The sequence below is a fragment of the Xiphophorus hellerii genome, chromosome 7, assembly GCF_003331165.1.
Source record: "Xiphophorus hellerii strain 12219 chromosome 7, Xiphophorus_hellerii-4.1, whole genome shotgun sequence".
In the NCBI taxonomy this organism is placed as follows: Eukaryota; Metazoa; Chordata; class Actinopteri; order Cyprinodontiformes; family Poeciliidae; genus Xiphophorus; species Xiphophorus hellerii.
Window position 1 is genome coordinate 11941580 of NC_045678.1, and position 18102 is coordinate 11959681.

Genomic DNA, 18102 nt, shown 5'->3' on the forward strand with positions numbered 1-18102 from the left:
ATAAGGTCCTGTTGTACTTTATTGCAAGCTATGCTGAGTGCAATTAAAGTATGTGATCAGGAGACACCGTCTATGTCAGATTATGACAGATTATCAGCTAGAGCTTTGTTTTTTTTGGGTTTTTTATTATTCACCACATCAAACTGGTGCAGACCCCAATTTTCTGCTACAAGGAAATCCCAATAGAGAGCCTTGAGAAACACATTTTGTCACAAACAGGCAACATGAAATTAAGATTTAAAAAATCTTTTGATAACCAGTTCATAGCTTGTTCTAAATGATATCTGAAAGGCTGTGGCAGAATATGTCATAGTCAAATAATTACAATTAAGCTATAAACAGTCCAGGTCAGCAGCTTTAGAGAAAGAAATTACAGTTGAAATACTTTTAATTCAAAGTATTTTTTTTAATTGGTCATTCACAAGTTTCTTAAGCGTTTAGATGCAGAATTTGGAAATTAGCTGAGATCTTTAAGCAACTGGAGCATAAAAGCAGTTATTTAAAATATGTGTAACGGGGTCTGTATTCTGGTCACATATGGATTGTTCAATATGAATGGATTTATTAAAATGTATGGCAGTGGTGGAAGTAAAATATCTATACCATGCTGCAGTGAAGAAAACTATCAAGTTAATGTGGTAAAACTACCTCTAAAAAATGTTCCAGCTTTTATAGGTAGAAAAATATATTGACAGGTGCTTTTATATGAAAATGAAATGAATCAAATCATAAATCAAATTATATTTGGTAAATGTACTTGTATAACATGTTTGTTTTTTTTACAAGTGAAAAATAGCATAATAAAGCAGGGAATACATTTTTGCCTAGCTGGAGTTTGAAAAAAAAAAAAAAAACAATAGTTTGTGTTTAGGAAATAAAAATATGATTATGTATGTTATCTGGTTTACACAGGAAAATAACACAAGCATGAGAGCTCTGGTTCTGTGACTCTAGTTTGTCTGTTTTTAGCTCTGGTGTTACTCAAAAGGTTGTGATTTGAAGGGCTGAAAACACTGTATTTTATTATGTAGCTGAATAGTTTATTTTTTGTATCAACTCTTGAAATTTATTCAGCTTTTACAGCACAGAGGATACAGCATCTCTCTGCCCTTAGGCTACTAAAAATCTGTGCTTTACAGTGATGTTTAAAGTGATCTAAAAGCTTAAAATGTGCCTAGATATCCCAAATGAGCCAATTGTGAAGCTTAAATAATTCCCACATTTTGCCCACAGAACTGTCAAATAAGGTTGGATTGTCTGTAGCATTAAATTGGAATACAAAAACATTTTCTGGGAAGCAGAAGGTTTTCCAAAAGCTCCTGCTGATTTAATGCTTTATTTACTTAAATTTACTTGTTAAACATTCAAGATCATGTTCATGGTTAAGTTTTACCTTACAAACGTAACACACAATCATAAAATCCAGTATAAATACAAGACGCATGAGGTTACCATTATTTTCTTGTGAGGCACAAAACCATTTTATTAGAGTTTACCAGATATATTTGCATATTTAATTGCATTTATAGTCAGTGGGTGCTTATCAATGCAAGCAGAGTCTTTTTGTTGAGATCATCTTCGAGTCTGTCACTTTTTAAATGGTGGTCCCTCCCAAGCCATGATAATTGATGTATTCCTTATAAAAGGGTGGTAGATGAGATTTTCTAAAGTAACCACAGTATGCCAAAAGTAGGGCAAGGGAATGTGGGTTATGCTTTTGCAGCCAGCTTGTTAATGTCATCTTTACAAGAATTTTGACTTTACTTTCTTTACGTGATTAGCAGGTTACTCTTTGTCGTGTCCTATCGTCCATCTCTGTACCACGTCTGCTTCCCCACTTGTGTTCCATACACAGATTGCCCTCATTTGTTTGCCTGGTACAGCTAATGGTACAATAATTAGCTATAGGATCACCCATTGTGTAATTATGTATAGCAGTTTGATATGTAATTAAAATTGCCTCCATATCTAGTGTAATTTGTGCTGATTATCTATTAATGGTGCAAACAGTCGTGACTAAACACCCGTGACCGCCCCTCTCACAGATATCGCTGAGCTTCAGTCACTATTTACATACTAGCAGGTGTGACATCTGATCGAACTGATATTATGGAACTAAAAAGGTTTTCAGAAAATCATCTCTGGTTGTGGTGAATTATGTTATGTGCTAAGACAAGAGCTTTCCTATTGATAAAGATTTGACTTCTTTGGTATGGAATAGTTTGTTTTGCAGAAATATTGAAAGTCAAATGGATTTTTTTTTCTTTTTGAAGTTGCTACATTTGTTATTAAAAATGCTTGATCAAATTTAAATGACCTTTCGGGAGTTGTAGATCAATATGGTGGTTGTTGGTGCCCAAACTTCAAAAATTTAAAACTTGCCTGTGTGCCACTAGTCCACACGGTGGCCCTATGTTGAAATACCATTGCTTTTCTTGTTTATAAGAAATAAGTACATCATCATACATCATCCAAAAAAGGATGATGTATGATGATTCTGATCAGAAAAGGATCAGAACCTTTTCTGATCCATTTTTGGATCAGAAAAGGATCTGTTATGCTACCTTAAGCATTGATCCCTGAGCTTTAATTACCCTAAACCAGGAATATGTCATGGGCTGTTTGCATTTCTGTTGCCAAAACTGTTTATGTAAATTGTAAAGGCTGATACAGAAAGGGTTGTTCAACTTACTTCTCACAAGAAAGAAAAAAATCTCTCTGTGAAAAAAAATAATAATAAAAAAATTTCAGTATTAAAGCTATATTCAATCATTCTTTCATGGTAGCTTCTGATGATGTATTTAAATATATGAAAACATGATGTTATTACCTAACATATATTAATTAATCTAGGTCTATAAGTGATGTAAAAAGTGTGTCTTGTGTTTGGTGAATAATGGGAAGTATTAATTGAAGTATAACAGGAAATGAAGTTAACACTCCTCCAGAATGATAAGGAAAAGTTTAGCATTCCTCAATTAATTTACTACGTGTCCACAAAAAGTGTTGTGTGCACTCCCAAACATGATTATTATTGTTCAAACTCAAGGTTTTAAAACATCCAACACTGCATCTTGAAGTGACGCACTAGATGAAAGTGAAAGTGTCCCTGACTTGTAAACACTAAATCTTGGTGTCGCAGACATGGTAATTAGCTATCAAATGGGAAATGGTGTAACTCTGTTCCAAACCTGTGACTTACTGTTTTTGTTTTAAGTGACAAATTGTGTACTTGCATAAATAAAGCCGCACTCTGCACAATATTGTAGTCATTAAACATGTATTAGTTTGTGCGGTATTACAATTGCAAAGGACTTGAATCCAGTATTTGGTAGGGTGTTACATTTTAAGTGTTTTAAGTTTTAACTTTGTTTGCCAATTTTATATTTAATGAGTTGCATGGACTCACTGCCCTTGATAATGATACTGAGAATAAATGTTGTTTCTTACATAACTACATACTTGAAGTGCTACAAAAGCACTTCAAGATGTTCTACAGTAACTGTGATGCTTACAGTTAAAATAGATTTCAGTGGCTAAGATGCTAAAGCTAATGGTAAATAATGAGATGTTGTTGTAATGGAAACTCAAAATATTGATTCTAGTTGACATCTGGATCACAATATTCAGAAAGATTCACAATCATACAAATTCCTGATACCTGAAATTAATTCTAATTATGTTGTGTAAAATCATGGTCTCCCCTTTTCTGAAGCCAACTTATTTTTCTTCCTTTTTGTAGATACAAGACAATGTTTAAACCTTTTTAACCCTAAGGAGTGCCTCCACCTCTATACAAACCATAAAACTGCAGCATGCTCCGGCATTCCCCAGAGTAGAGACTTAAGCAGCAGGTTTGACATCCACCGTATGGATGATTAGCATCATTAGAGCATCAGCTGCTCCCTCTCTCCGAGGCACACTCTTACACTCTACAAGGGCTCTTCATGTACATAACACTTAGACAGAATAAACGGTGCCATGTTTTTAGTAAAGTGGTGATGCATTAGTTACAAGTAGGCCAGGTGAATGAAACATTATACCTGCAGAAGCTTAAACTGTTGCAATAAAGATGCAGCAGTTATGTTTTGAAAGATAAACGTGTTTTTTTGTTTTTTGGGTTTTTTTGCGCATGCCTCAATTTGTGTCTGTTTTCTTATTTTTCAGCTCCTATAACCGTCGACCCGCCAAAGATCCTGTTTCCAGCAGAAAACAAGACGACAAACATGGAGACACAACTCGGTAAGACCATCTTAGGATGTTTTATTTTTCTACTTATTTACATGCTGCTGTCACTGTTGTCTGTGTTGTTCCCCAAATTAAAGGAAATTGATGACTTTACAAATCGTATTCCCCACACCTCTGGGCAATACATGCGGATCAGTGATATCACTTATTTGTTGGGGAGATGGTGAAAATGAAAAAGTGGTTTCTGTATATGCTAATTGTGGATGCTACTATCCCTAAGGCTGTTTTGTCAACAATGAAGAGCCCATATGGTACCGAGCTTCCGTACTCTGGCTCGCCACATTGAGAGGCGGCCGCTTTCTGTCGCCGTTGTTTGTCTTTTTTGACGTGAGGTCACAATGGGACTACCATGTGGACATGCATGCAAGAGCAAGTATATGCGAGTGGTTTGTTTGTTGTTTTTTTATTTTTTTTTCTGTGACAGCATATTGCTTGATTTCTGGGCACAGTCCTCTGTCCACATGGCGCTTGCCACGCTGTGAATGGCTAATGTGTCTGTCACAGTGCAGCCAATCAGACAAGACTGAGAGGTCTGGAGAATCGGAGAAAGATTGGAAGAGTTTGTGACACAAAGGGGAGGTATGAAGACAAAGCCCAAAGAAGGTCCAATAATTCACAGAGAGCCTGCCTTTTGTCTTCAATCTGATGCTGCTGGAATGCAGGTAGTTCATTTGAAATGCCTCCACGGTTGGCTGATCAAGGGTGAAAAATTGCTGCTGTTGATAAACTGACAGGCACAGCCTCACATGTCAGCCGACTCACACCTATGCATGAACAGGTTGCACAATGCGGGCCCTTAAGCTATTTGTGTCATTTGTCTCTATCTTTAATCCACTGATATTGAGGAAAGGTTTGGCTTTTCCCATGAAAATGTCTCACAATTGTTTAAATCTTCATCGTTTGCTTCGTGACTGTGTGCTTTTGTTTGCTTGTGTTGTTTTTGCTGTGCTCTGCATATGTGTGCAGTAAATGGCTGCAGGCTTTTATGAAACTGGGGTATTTTTGGGGAATTATTTTTAATGAGAAAACAGTCCAAATCAGAGCAGTAGAGGTCAAAGAGAACTTGCATGTAGAAACTTTTTTGGTTACAGCAGGTCAAAATTTCCACTAATAATTATGATTTTAATGTTTAATTAAAAAACGTGTTTTATAAAGGTTTAGTTTGTTCAAAACTCAAAGGATCACCTTTCACGCTTTTAGCATCTGAGCATTCTGGAGCTTGTCAACAAGTTTTGCCAAGAGTTTCAGACTTTTTGTTTGGTTGAACTTGATGAATATTATTAAGCCAAACCAGAGCATGTCAACTCCCATGCAGTCCTGACTTTTTAGACCCATTTCATAGACGTGATGAATTTCTTTAGCCATTTGTTTTGGGGAAAAAAAACTAGCAGAATGCATAAAAATCCAGTGGAGAAAAATATATTGTCGGGTCACTGAGTTTCACAATAATTCATAAATAAACTTTTTGGAAAAATCCTCATCTTTAAACAAATACAACTTTATAATTTGTTGGATTGAAAAGGAAAAATCAAAAAAGTTTGATACCAAAAAAATCTCAGCAAAAGCTACAGAAATTGCTTTAAAAAAAAAAATCTCTGACAAAAAGCAACCTTCTCACAAGAGACGGCATAAAGAAATCCGACTGAAGTGTTTAACTTCTCACGTCATAAGATTTTTTGAATTTGTGTTTGGAAAAATTAAAGGTTAAAGCTAAGCAAACCTAAAAGATTTAATCTGTCACTGAATTCAAAAACATTTTTAACTATAAACCACCATGTGGTGGGGTGTACATGCGTGTTGATCTAAAACATTTTTGTTTTACTTTTTCTTTGCTCCCCTCAAGTATCAGTGTTTTAATTTGGAAACAAGCTAGTTTCTGATTTGCAATGAAATATTTCTTATCTTTAAGCTAAGAACAGAGAGCAGAATAATAACCTTATTTGTCTGTGACTATATGAGTTGGTGATTACACCTCTTTATTTTAAGCATCTGTGCTTCTGAGATTTTCATAACAGTGACATGACATTAATTTGTATTCTTAATCATTAATTACTCCCTTACCACATTTAGCCATCAAATGAATATCTGAAGTAGTCTTTTTTTATCGAGTCCTCTGGACTGATGATATTGGAAAAGGACTTTTTAAAGCAGAAAAAATTGTAGGAGAAAGACTTGAGAATCCTTTGAAAAGAAGAGCTTTCAGACTCTTAAGCAATAGGCCTACTCAATCAAATAGTGGGCTTTTTAATATGGAAACATTTCACTGTTAGAAAAAAGAGTGGATTAAATTAAATACCGGTAATCTTTGGAGGCAGAAATCGCCAGCTGTAGAAATAAAACTGGTCGGTTTCTACAACCAAATAATGATCCTAAATCATGTTCAAAGTCGGGAGTGAAGGGACGTCGACTGAAACCAAATATCAGTAAAAAAGTCATGGCTGGAGCTGAAAGCACTGCTGTGACTGCAAGATGACCAGAATCTCTTTAAGGCTGAAAGAGCCAAGACAAGAACTAGAAGATGAATCTAAGATTGACCCAAGCTGTCACCCTCAAATGGAGGGAAACTGTCTTCAGCTAGTTTAACACAAGAACCATCCAGCATGAAGCATGCTATGAAGTGGACACTGCTTGAAACACTAGTGTCACTATTCATGGGGAAGGGATCCATGAATAGTGAACATGAACTAAGAAGAAACTCCTAGAAACTTTTTTCACCCCTAAAATACAAAGGAAATTGCCTTGTGTGGAAATGGTTTATGATCGGATGAAGACTATTGCGCTATTTGGCTACAATGACAACAAAAATATTTGGACATGTTAAGATGGCGTATGTTAAGGTTATATTTATGTGATATTAAAAAAAACATGATTCCAAAAAGACATTGAATTTAGAAAAAAGGCAAAAAGGTTCTGGAAGGTTTTCTTTTTTTCTATGAAGACATTTAGGCAAAGATTAGTAAGAAAATACCATCATATTCAATAATTTAAAATATTATTGAAAAAGTCAATATTTCAGTAACTAAATTTCATAAGGGAAACCCAAAATATTGAATAATTACGCACAGACTGCTTCAGAACCTTTACATTTTTAATTATGACAATTTCCCACCTACAGCTAATAAAAACGCAACATTTAAGATTAAAGATTTTACATCATACCAATCAAAACACTTTTATTACAAAAACTTGAACTCCAGAAGTAAAGACTAAAGTTTGAAGCTGAATTTAAAATTGTCAGACGCCAATGTAACGAAAGTGATATTTTTCTTTTCTGTGTTGGTTAAAAGATTTGTAGCAACATTCTGAAGCACCTTCCAAATCGTCCATTTTGAGTGAAAGATGGCGCGTGCGATCCGCAACGTTACAAAAGTTTAGAGGTGGTGCGACCAGGCGCCGCGACAACGCAACAGGCCAATTCACAAGACTGTGGACGGCGTAACTAGCTCACTCACCCTCGCCCAGTTCAGTGTGTCATCTATAAATCTAGCTTTGGACTTGTGAGAGTGGAGCCCACCACATTTTTAACCCTATCTGTGTGTTTATATACTATATGTGTGTGTGTAAATCTTACGGTTTAGGTATCTTATTTGACCAGTTTAAAAGCCAATTATTTCATGTCTGATAAAAGATCAACGTCAAAAAGCATCATTGAAATCTATAGCTCGGAATATTGGAAATTCTTAATTTTGGCAAATAACTAATTGTCTTTTTTTGTCTGTAGTTTGAAATGCAAAGATGCTCCATAAGAATAATTTTGCAAACTCATTTCTGAACGAAATAGAACCTGAGTAGGTGTTTTCACTGCCTGATCGTTGAATGATCTCACGCTAAAAGCAGAACAGCTTAATCTGTTTATATGGTGTAAAAGGGATTGGTACACCCATCAACATCAACAACAACAAAAGATGAGCTTGCAGAGCAGCAGAGACATGAGGGACAGTGGAAGAGAAAGTCTGTGATGTTATGCAGTGAGCTCCCACAGACTCCTCACTGAGGGTCCAAAGCACCAAGACGGAGGTAAATATTTTACAGTAGGGCTTCATTTTGTGTGCAGAAATGCACTCTGCCTCTAAACAGCAGCTTCTCATTTATTTAGTCGTTATTTATTTATTCTCTCTTTCTTAATATTTGTTAAGGCATGCCCTGAGCAGCTTTATGGAGCAAGGTGGCAGATTTATAGGAGCCGGGACGTGCATAGAAAGAAGCCGGTCCCTTATGGTTAGTGAAAAGTAGAGAGAGAGAGAAATGGTATCTAGCGTAGGCCGACCGATGGGCAATAAAATCAGGGCCATAAGCAGAGAGATAAATCTGCAACAGTGCCGGGAAACACAGACCCACTTTATCTCTTCTTCTCTTGCAAACAGCGCAGGTCTCACACAGCCTCCATCTTGGCTTTACACATCGCACACACATGCGTTCACGCACACAGGCAGATGTAAATCAAACACTTATGTTACATAAGCTCTCACAGAAGACTCTCAGCAGGGGTGTGCTGGATAAAAGCCCAGAGATGTTGGCGCAAAGATTTGACCACAAAAACAGGAGTGAAGTAGAAAAGAGAAAGCTGCACCACGAGGAGGGCGATGTTTGAGGGAATTGCTAAAGAGCTTTTTAGAAAAAAGCTGTGTTTGTCGGAGTTTGCTTTTCTTTAAGAGGGACTTTGTCAGATTTTCCCCTTTCTGTTCTGAAGCCTCGTCTCCTTGGATGTTTGTCCTGCCAAATTTCCTCAGAAAAAATTTTTCTCTGTTTTGCATAACAAGCCTCAATGCCACCAACAAGGTATTGTGTGTGTGCTCTGTCAGCGCTACAGGAATCATCAGCTATGTGCTTTTATCACAGATAGTTGTTTTTTGTTTGTTTTTTTGCAGGACATCCTGACATTTTGTATCTAGTTTCTGCAAGAAACAGGGTTCCCTTTGTGCAGGTCAGCTGACGTTTGACCAGAAAACATCCGTTTTATCGTTATAGATTTTTTTTACTGTCCCCAAGGGATGAGCTGTTGAAATCTACCTCTAGGTGGAAGATTTGATGGAATCCCTCAAAATACACACCCTTGCACTAAGTGGAATATTACAGACACTCCAGCGACCGATTCAAAACGGAATCGCACGCAAATCGAGTCACTGGCTTGGTGTTGATTCCCTCAGGATGATTTGTCATGGACGCACCAGTGCGGTAAGCGTGCTTGAGGGATTCGGCTCATGCTTACGCAGCACACCACTCTGAGCATCTCGCCAGCTCTCCCTCTTAATCACCCAAGCAGATATTTGCACAGCCCTGCACTAGTCGGGGTGGATGGGTCACACTCACGCTTGGAGCACATTGCTCTCCTTTGGAATAATTGTAACTGATAGTGGATTTTACTGTCCCCCAAAGCCACCAGATGGGTGCACTCTTCTGGAAATGAATTAAAATCCATTATTTCAGCAAGCAGGACTAGACATACACTGGGCAACAGAAGAAGGGCTATTTCTTCTTCTTTTTTTTTTTTTTTTGCCTATAACCTGAACTGTGCAAAACTTTCTCAGGTTGAGTGAATACATACACTCAGCGGTGCCTGTATATGTAGAAGGTGCACCCATTTAGAAAGTATTTTATTCAACATCAGATTATTTGCCTCTTCATCATCTTCCCCAACTGAGGAGACTGCACGTGTTAAACACTGGAACTTCATTAATTAGTTGTGAGGTAAAAGTTGTGATCAACAAACTGCAGGCGCTTATAAAGCTAACAGACCCTTGCAAAACTATTAATACCCCTTGAATATTTCCATGTTTTCTACTATGATAAACATCTGTACATTTTACTGGGATGTAATACTAGAGAGAAAAGTAACACTGTTATGTAGTATACAATTGTGGTTGATGTAAAATAAACATGATTTATGAAAATGCTTTGATTTAAAACATCTTTATTTTTGCTTAGGGCTTATATGACAGTGCTTCATATGTTTAATGCTCAAAATTGTTTATACCATAACCTTCTTGTGGGACTGTTAGATTATTATTTGTAAAAAAATAAATAAAAAATTTTTATATTACATACTATTTTGTGTTGGTCTAACGTGACAAAATGTGGGGAAGGTTTATTGGGTCTGAATACTTTATCGGGTCAGCCATTTTTTTACTTTTTTATTGTTTTGTTTTATCACTTAATGCATTTCTTTACTGAAGTCAGCTATTTCTATTTAGCCACTGCATAAACTGTCTGATCTGAGGCCAGCACAAATATCTGTAATATAGATAATTGTCTCAGCTTGCATGACAGACACCCCTCTCTGGGCCCATTTATTTTCCTCCTGTCCTGCTCAAGCAAACAATTGCAGGCTCCAAGGATCTGTAATGGTTTATATTACACCATCCGCCTGGAGGATTGCCTTCCAGTAGATCTGCATTAGCATAAAGAGGTATTACGCACCCTGTTAAATTTATGTTGATCACTGTGATAAGCATTACACATTTCAATCTACTGATAGGGTCAACGGTTTAAGCCTTACCACAAATACACAGAGTTGGCTATTACGGTAAAATACAAGCTCATTTATTGGTGCAGTACATTGTTGGAGCAAGCACACAGAGAACGCACCTGGTACAATGTGAAGACTGCGGAAAAGTGGTTTAGATGACGTAACAACATTGAAAGAAAATGTGCTTAAGCGAACAGCATTGATGCTAATTATGCTTTTATTTTTTTTTCCATCCAAACTGTAACCTTATTTCTTGCTATAACTCTATGTGCAGAGTCAGCCTTGATCTCTGTCTTTAGTGAATAGAGCACATGGCTGTTGCATCAGTGTCTGCTCTCTGATTCTTAAGAGAAATGATTGAACTCAGGGTAAAATGTCATCCGGGTTAGACCAAAATCCCTTCTGATTTAAAATAATAATAAAAAAAACCTCTCTCACAATTGCCAACAAAACATCTTGAGCTCAAGGGTAGGAGAAAAGAAAATGTGTTGATCAACAAGACAAAAGTGTAAAATTCTGAAAGATTTGTGCTCTGTAAATCCTGCATTGCATCTCAGGAAAAACAAACATCACATCAACCATTAAAATGTGGAGATGGCAGTGATGGTCTGGGGCTGCGTTTCCTGCTGCAGGATATAGACAGCGTGCTATGACTGAAAAAACAAAAAACAAAAAGAAAACATAAATTTTTCTCTATACCAGAAAAATCCTGAAGAAGAACATTTTTTGCCTTTAAGCTGAAGCGCATTTGCAGCAGGACTGATTGATCTAAAGCAGGAAGAGTGAAAGTCCAGACAGAAATATTTTGTAACATAAACCCTAAAAAGGCAATTTGTTGCTCCATTATTAGGTAACTATGGCTAACAGACTGCATGACAAAGCAATCATAGCTTCACAAACATGAATACTGCTTTTGAAAAAACATACCTATTTGTAAAACGCTTCTTTAGGACACTGGTCACAGAAAGAAGTGCAATTTCTATCCCTTTTATCAACTCAGTAATTGCATTTAATCATATTTTCACATTCTTTGATATTTATTTATACTATCATTGAACAAAGTGGAAAAAAATTTTAAATGAACAATCCTAACAGTACAGATAGTTTTGGAAGGATTTAAGCATCATTAATTGGACTTCATCATAAGATAAATCAAAATTCGTTTCATTATATGAAATTTATGACAATAGATGATGATTTTTCAAATGCGGGTACAAATTCTTGCACCGTGATGTAAAAACACCATTGGCTGTTATCAAACATTTTATGTCAGGTTATCTTTGATAATAAAATTTGTATGGTGATTTAAAACATTTAAGTGTGACATCCAAACAGAAGAAACCTATTTTGGTTTCTTAAAAATATAATCTAAAAATATTTTATCACAGCACTGCGTCAGCCTACTTTTGTCTGTTTTCCACAGCAGACAGACAGACGGAGGCTCAAATGGCAAAGTTCAACCTCAACCATGAATGTAAGGTCAAACTGGGGGAGACAATATTGTGGGCATCAGTTGAAATATTTCTTAAAATCCCCTCAATACGTCCAGTCATCCAACTTTTTGTGTTCAGATTTTATAACTTTTGATCTGAAATTGCTGCTAAGCAGCTGTAGTTCATGACGCCCTCCCACAGTTGCACCTTTTTCTTTGTCTTGGGTTCAGAGCTTGGTGACTCTGATCAGCCATCACTGGGGCTGTTTGCATGGGAGAAAGATTGTTCTTGTTTAGACAGAGGCCGTGACAGCACGACCTCTGCCCTTCTGCTTGATTTACATGTAAATCATGTTTATAATATCTGATTATAGTCTACGTCTGTCACACTGAGACCTCAATGTTGCCAAGCGGAACAACAATAATGCAGGGCTTTTAATAGCCAGACAGTATTTTCAGTTGATTATTCATCCAATTACTGAAATATTCTGTATAATTGGTGCCTTTATCTGCAGGTATGCCACAGTTATTAACTATGAGAGACGGCTAACAGGCACCATGCAGCACCTCTGTGCTCCTCCTTTATGCCTGGCCTTTTATCTGTTTGTGTAATCCTTTTTTCCTCCTTCTGTCCCTACATCCTTTTTTATCCCTTGCCTCTCGTCTCTCTTCGGCACATCACCTCCTGACCTCTGCATGTGTGCTTGGAGATTTGAGGATTCGACAGATCTATACAATAGCAAGGACAATCTCAAGCTCCGACACCTAGCTGTGACAACAGATACGCCACCTTTCCACAGGGAAGGATGAAAGCGAAATTGACTTTGCTCTAGAGAGTTACTAAAGGTCAACGCAGAGCCACTTCATTAAAAATTACTCTCTGTCTCCTTCTGTCTGTCAGTCAGTATCTGACACACACGCACACACGTGCACTTTTGCGGTTCCTTTCACTGCCTTTCACCTCTGTACGTGTCACATCTTTTTTGTTAGCTCAAAGATGAATCACAGTGTGAGTGTATTTGTGAAGGTTTGAATTATATTCCTCACTGAGCTTCTCTAAAGTTGAAAACCTAATTATATAATGTCTGTTTCCAGAACAATGTACTTTACATTTCATGAAAATAGTTTACTTAAGGCTTTCATGATTTAATCATCAATAATGTGGTTAGTTTGGGCCACATTATGTTAATTTAGAAATTCTGTTCATCTTCCACGAATAAATTCACTTTTTTATGTTTTTAATTGACAGTAAAACTGTTTCACTGAAACAACAACATTCATCCAAATGCAGTGGTTATAGGCACTAAATATTATACACACATACATTGAACTCTCAAATTTTGTCACATTACAACTACAAAGTTGAATGTCGTATTGGGACATTAAGGGACGCAATAACATTACTACAGTTGTGAAACTGAAGAAAAACCACATGGTTTTTTGCTTCCGCCTCGCTGAGCGCCCCTCCAGCCACACCTTCCTCCTTCAGCTTCTTCAGACCAGCAGCAGCAATTAGCAAATTGCAGTTCCTGGTGGAACTGAACTTATCATATAAACTATTCCACAGTCCAACATTTACTGTTGGAAATGGCTTATTGAGCAGCATTGTTGTGATGATGTGCTGGAGGCCAAGTGTCTGGAAAAGCAGGAACCTTTTAAAGAGACAGAGGTCAATTTCAAGCTGTCTTATTGTGAGGTCAAGTTTCTTTTAAGTTATGTTTGATATATACAGCAATTTTGTAACAATTAAAGGTAACATAGTTACTTGACTATGCTATAAAATATACTATCTGGCTGGAAAGTACCATATACCACCCCTTTAAAACACACTGAAGTTTGTGATTGTAAAACTACAAATCTGAAAAAGATTAAAGTTTCTAAATATATTTGGAAAACACTGTAGCAACGGGACAATATTGAGAAAATGTTTTTAAATTGTTTTAAAGTACAGTGAATAAATGTATGTGCATTAATAAATGGAGAGAAAGGCCACAGGACAGGCTTATTGGCTGTATGCAAATTTTTTTCATGATGAATGACACTTTTATATCCTCGTACGGAGATAAAATTCGCACACAGAGAGCCTTTAAAGGTCACTCCACCGATACGTCACTGTGCTTCTGCAGTCGCACAGTAACCCAGCTTTAAGTAACCAATGGTGACCAACATGGTAAGTAGTGTGTCAGCGAAACAAAGCTAAATGTTTAAGTCTGTGAGCGGCCGTCATTAATCACGGAGTCTGAGGCTGAGGGCAGGAGTCTGCAGAATGATGAATGAACTTACAGCTGGTACACATGCCTAACAGGGGAAAAAAATAAATAAAAGAGAGGGAAGGAGGCAAAGAGATGAGAGGAAATACAGCAGGAGAGACAGGAGCAGCACCGCATAATGTAGCATGCTATAAAGCCAAACACAATGCCCTACTGGTAGAGAGTACTGGTGTAATGAAATTACAGTACTTACAGTAAACAAGAATAGAGAAACTAACATATTTGGTGAGTGAAACTGTTGGCTTTAATACATTTTAGTCATCAGTATTAACCATATGTAAAGTTCTAATCATTAAAATTTAAATATCATCAAAAAATTGGCTAGAAAATGTTTGTTTAAAAAAATATTTTAGTAAAAGTTAAAACTTCTTTGCAAGGTCCATTCAAATTAAAAATTTACCAATGGACAGCACAAAGCATAAAATGTGTTGGCTTTGATCTGCAGAATATAAAACACAGTAAAATAATTAAAATATATACAGATAAAAGTTATTAAAAATGAATGATTTTGACAAGTTGGTGCAATTAAAACATACATATTCTGTCCAAATTCTCCTAAAACATACTTCAGAGAAGCTTAAAAAGGTGAACAGGTTGTACAGCTCTGACGAAAGCAACAGTTCAACATATTGAGTGCCAACAACGAAAAAACTTTTTTCACCTCTATTTTTGTGCCTAGATGAAACAAAGTGCAACAGGAGTTGATTCTGTGACCTTACACTCTGACTGGCAGATATAAGTGCAAGAATTTATGCAAATATGCAGGTCAAGTATTATCATTAATGCTCTTAATATTGTAAACAAGACCTGAGTCCCAAAATAAACACAGCATACAATGCATTTTCATTGTAGAGTTATTCCTAATAACATTCCACTGAATTGTAAAATTATTTTTGAACACAAAGAGAACACAGATTTACTAGAGCTGCACAAAATCAGGAAAACATGTCAGTGCAATAGTTTTCATGAAAATGAGGATGTCAATATTAATCACAGTGAAACCACACTGAACCAACTTGGGGGTTTTTTCTTCTTTTTTTGAACAATTTAATTCAATTTTGTTTATTTATATAGTGTATATTCACAACAAATATAGTTTCAAGACACAATACAAAACTAGCAAAATAAAATTTGGATACAAAAATATATAATTGATTTATTACAGTCACATTCACTGACTATAAAAAGGTTATTCTAAAAACTATTATTGATATACTTTAAAAAATCTTGGTGTCTTCTGTTCTTTGGGGCTCAATCCCTATGTAGACATGCTGTCCATCATTCAGTGAATCTCACTCTGTTCAGATGAAGCAGCCAAGAGTTGGTGTAGAAGATAGAGAAATAAGTGCATTATAATCTGCAAAACTGCTGAGACTGAAAAGTTTTGCATTCAGCCATGCATTATAATGTGCAGCTTTTAAGGCATTTTTCAGCTTGGCGAGAAAATCACTGCATACACAGAGCATAAACTGTTAGGTTCAAAACTTTAAAATCTTTGCTAATTACATTTAAACCTTCAGAGTAGAGCCGCACATGCATCTTCCAGAACATGAATTGCCTATTAATCCCCTAGCGTTCAGCGGAATGGCCGAGTGACGTTTTTCCATTGAATGCACAGGGTTAAGGAGTTAATATGGGAAAATACACTTGAAAATGCAAAAGTTTGATAATTGTGATTCTGTTTTGTGTTTCGTTGAAAAGAGCACCATCAATAATTTCAGCAGTGTTTTTTATAGCTTAATAAACACTGCTACAGGCACTCGAAAGACAAACTGAGCAAAGCAGCAATCCTATTGTTTTGTTATGGTGCTTGTAACGTGAGCTAATTTGCAACACTCGTCTCTAGATGGTCTTTTGTAAAGAAAATGTTTAAGATTCTACAGAAGTGGAATAATGATTAAAGAATTAAAATACTGATAAAACAGTGTTGTTGAAAATGTGATTCAACCCAATAATGAAGTTATTTGATATCAATTGTTCAGTTTAAAACCTGAAGCTTACATGATATATGTTACTACACACAGCACAATCTTTCTCAAGTGTTTATTTCTGCTAATTTTGATACATAAATAGCTTAAAAATAAAGAATACACCAATCAGTCTATCGTATTTTTTTTATATTACACAGGGCCAAGACAAGTTTTTTGAAGGGGCAGTTTTATGTAAAATCAACTTTTTTGAGCTTCATATTATTTTATAATGTTACTCCTTCATCAGAAACATATAATTTAATGCATTAAATTATGTAGTAAATTTTATTTTGAGTCAAGTCAGCAGGTCATTGCTCGGATGGTTGTTTGCTGCATCAAAGAAAAGTAACAGAGTTGAGTGGCAGAAAACTGTGGTAGAAAACGGTGCAAAAGGCACAAGAATAACTACAGCGTGCAGATTTCTGAGAATCTGGTTTAAAATGTGTGATGAATCAAAATGTAATCGCTTTCTGAATGGACTAATTAAATTGAATTCACGTCTTGGGAATATTCCAACTTATTGAAATGCACAGTAGATCAGTCAAACTAGTCACTTTTAATGTACGCATGCAGGATCCGTGTGTTGGCGTGTGTGTGCACAAACTTGCAGGTGATCATGTGCCACACTCTTTGGAAGTGCTGCTTAGCGGATGTGAGGCAATGCAAGCTGACACATCTGTCGCTTTTTGTGTCGACTCGGTGTGTCTGGTCCGTAACGAGGCCAACAGATCTGCTTCATGTCTGTCTGGTCTGAGCTCAACTTTATGCCTACTGTCAGTGTGTGTATGCAGTCAGTCAGTCATGTGGTTGGGGGTGTGTGTCTGCTCGGGTTTTAACTCAGCAGTTATGCAGCCAGCTCTTATGTTGTATCAGACCCTGATGAGAGTTTCTCCATGTTTGAACCAATGTCTGTCTTTAAAGAGAGACAATTTAGTTGATGATAGCGTTTACCTCATCTGCCTCTGACGCTCAGGCTCTCTGACAGGTAATCAAAGAAAAGGAGCACCCTGCTCATAACTGCATCACTCTGTATTTGATGCAAGAAAGGAAGACAGGAGGAGGAGGCAAATATAATGAGAAGTGTCTGTTTTTTAAATCTAAAACATGCTCTTTAACACTCTTTTCCATCACTGAGTCCTCTATATCGTCAACATAGCAATAGCAACATCTGAGCTAACTCAGAAAGGCACCAAATTTAAAAAGGTGCAGTGAATATTTAAGTATTGACCCATTACGCATAAAGATATGAGTGTACAATAAGAAAGAAGTGAGAAAGGATGAATAAGTGATAAAATAATGACAAGGACAGGCAGAGAGTGGGGGTGTGTGAGCGGGGAATGGCTGGCACTGGAATGACATGCATGAACAGCAAAGTGAGCAGGGGAAAAGGCGGCTTTGCCATTCACTTTGAAGCTTGCTCCACTTCTGTCTCCCTTACATAACAGAAAAATGAAGAAAAACAAGTGCCAAAAAAAACTAGGCAGGGTGGAGGGAGGAAAGGAAGAAGCAAGACAGAAGTTCTAAACTCTGGTAAGCGGGTGACTGTGGATGTACGATGGACTTAGCAGCCATAATTTATCAGACTCCCGCGATCAGCGAGGGTTGAGGGTGTTGGAAGAGTTTCTGGTGCAGAAAAAGACGACAGAAGGGTTGAGAGGAGGAGGTCGGATAGAAAAAGATAAGACAGAGGAGGAGGGAACCCCAGAGAGCTATCTG

At 36.8% G+C, this 18102-nt stretch overlaps 1 protein-coding gene across 6 annotated transcripts in view; it reads left to right on the plus strand.

Annotated features, from left to right (window-relative positions):
- The window catches only part of il1rapl1a (interleukin 1 receptor accessory protein-like 1a), a 208557-nt gene that overhangs the window by 137631 nt on the left and 52824 nt on the right, over positions 1–18102 (plus strand). For all 6 annotated transcript variants that reach the window (XM_032567302.1, XM_032567303.1, XM_032567301.1 and 3 more), the window contains one exon: positions 4168–4242. In XM_032567302.1, the coding sequence (XP_032423193.1) occupies positions 4168–4242 (75 nt within the window). The remainder of the gene's footprint in view (positions 1–4167; positions 4243–18102) is intronic.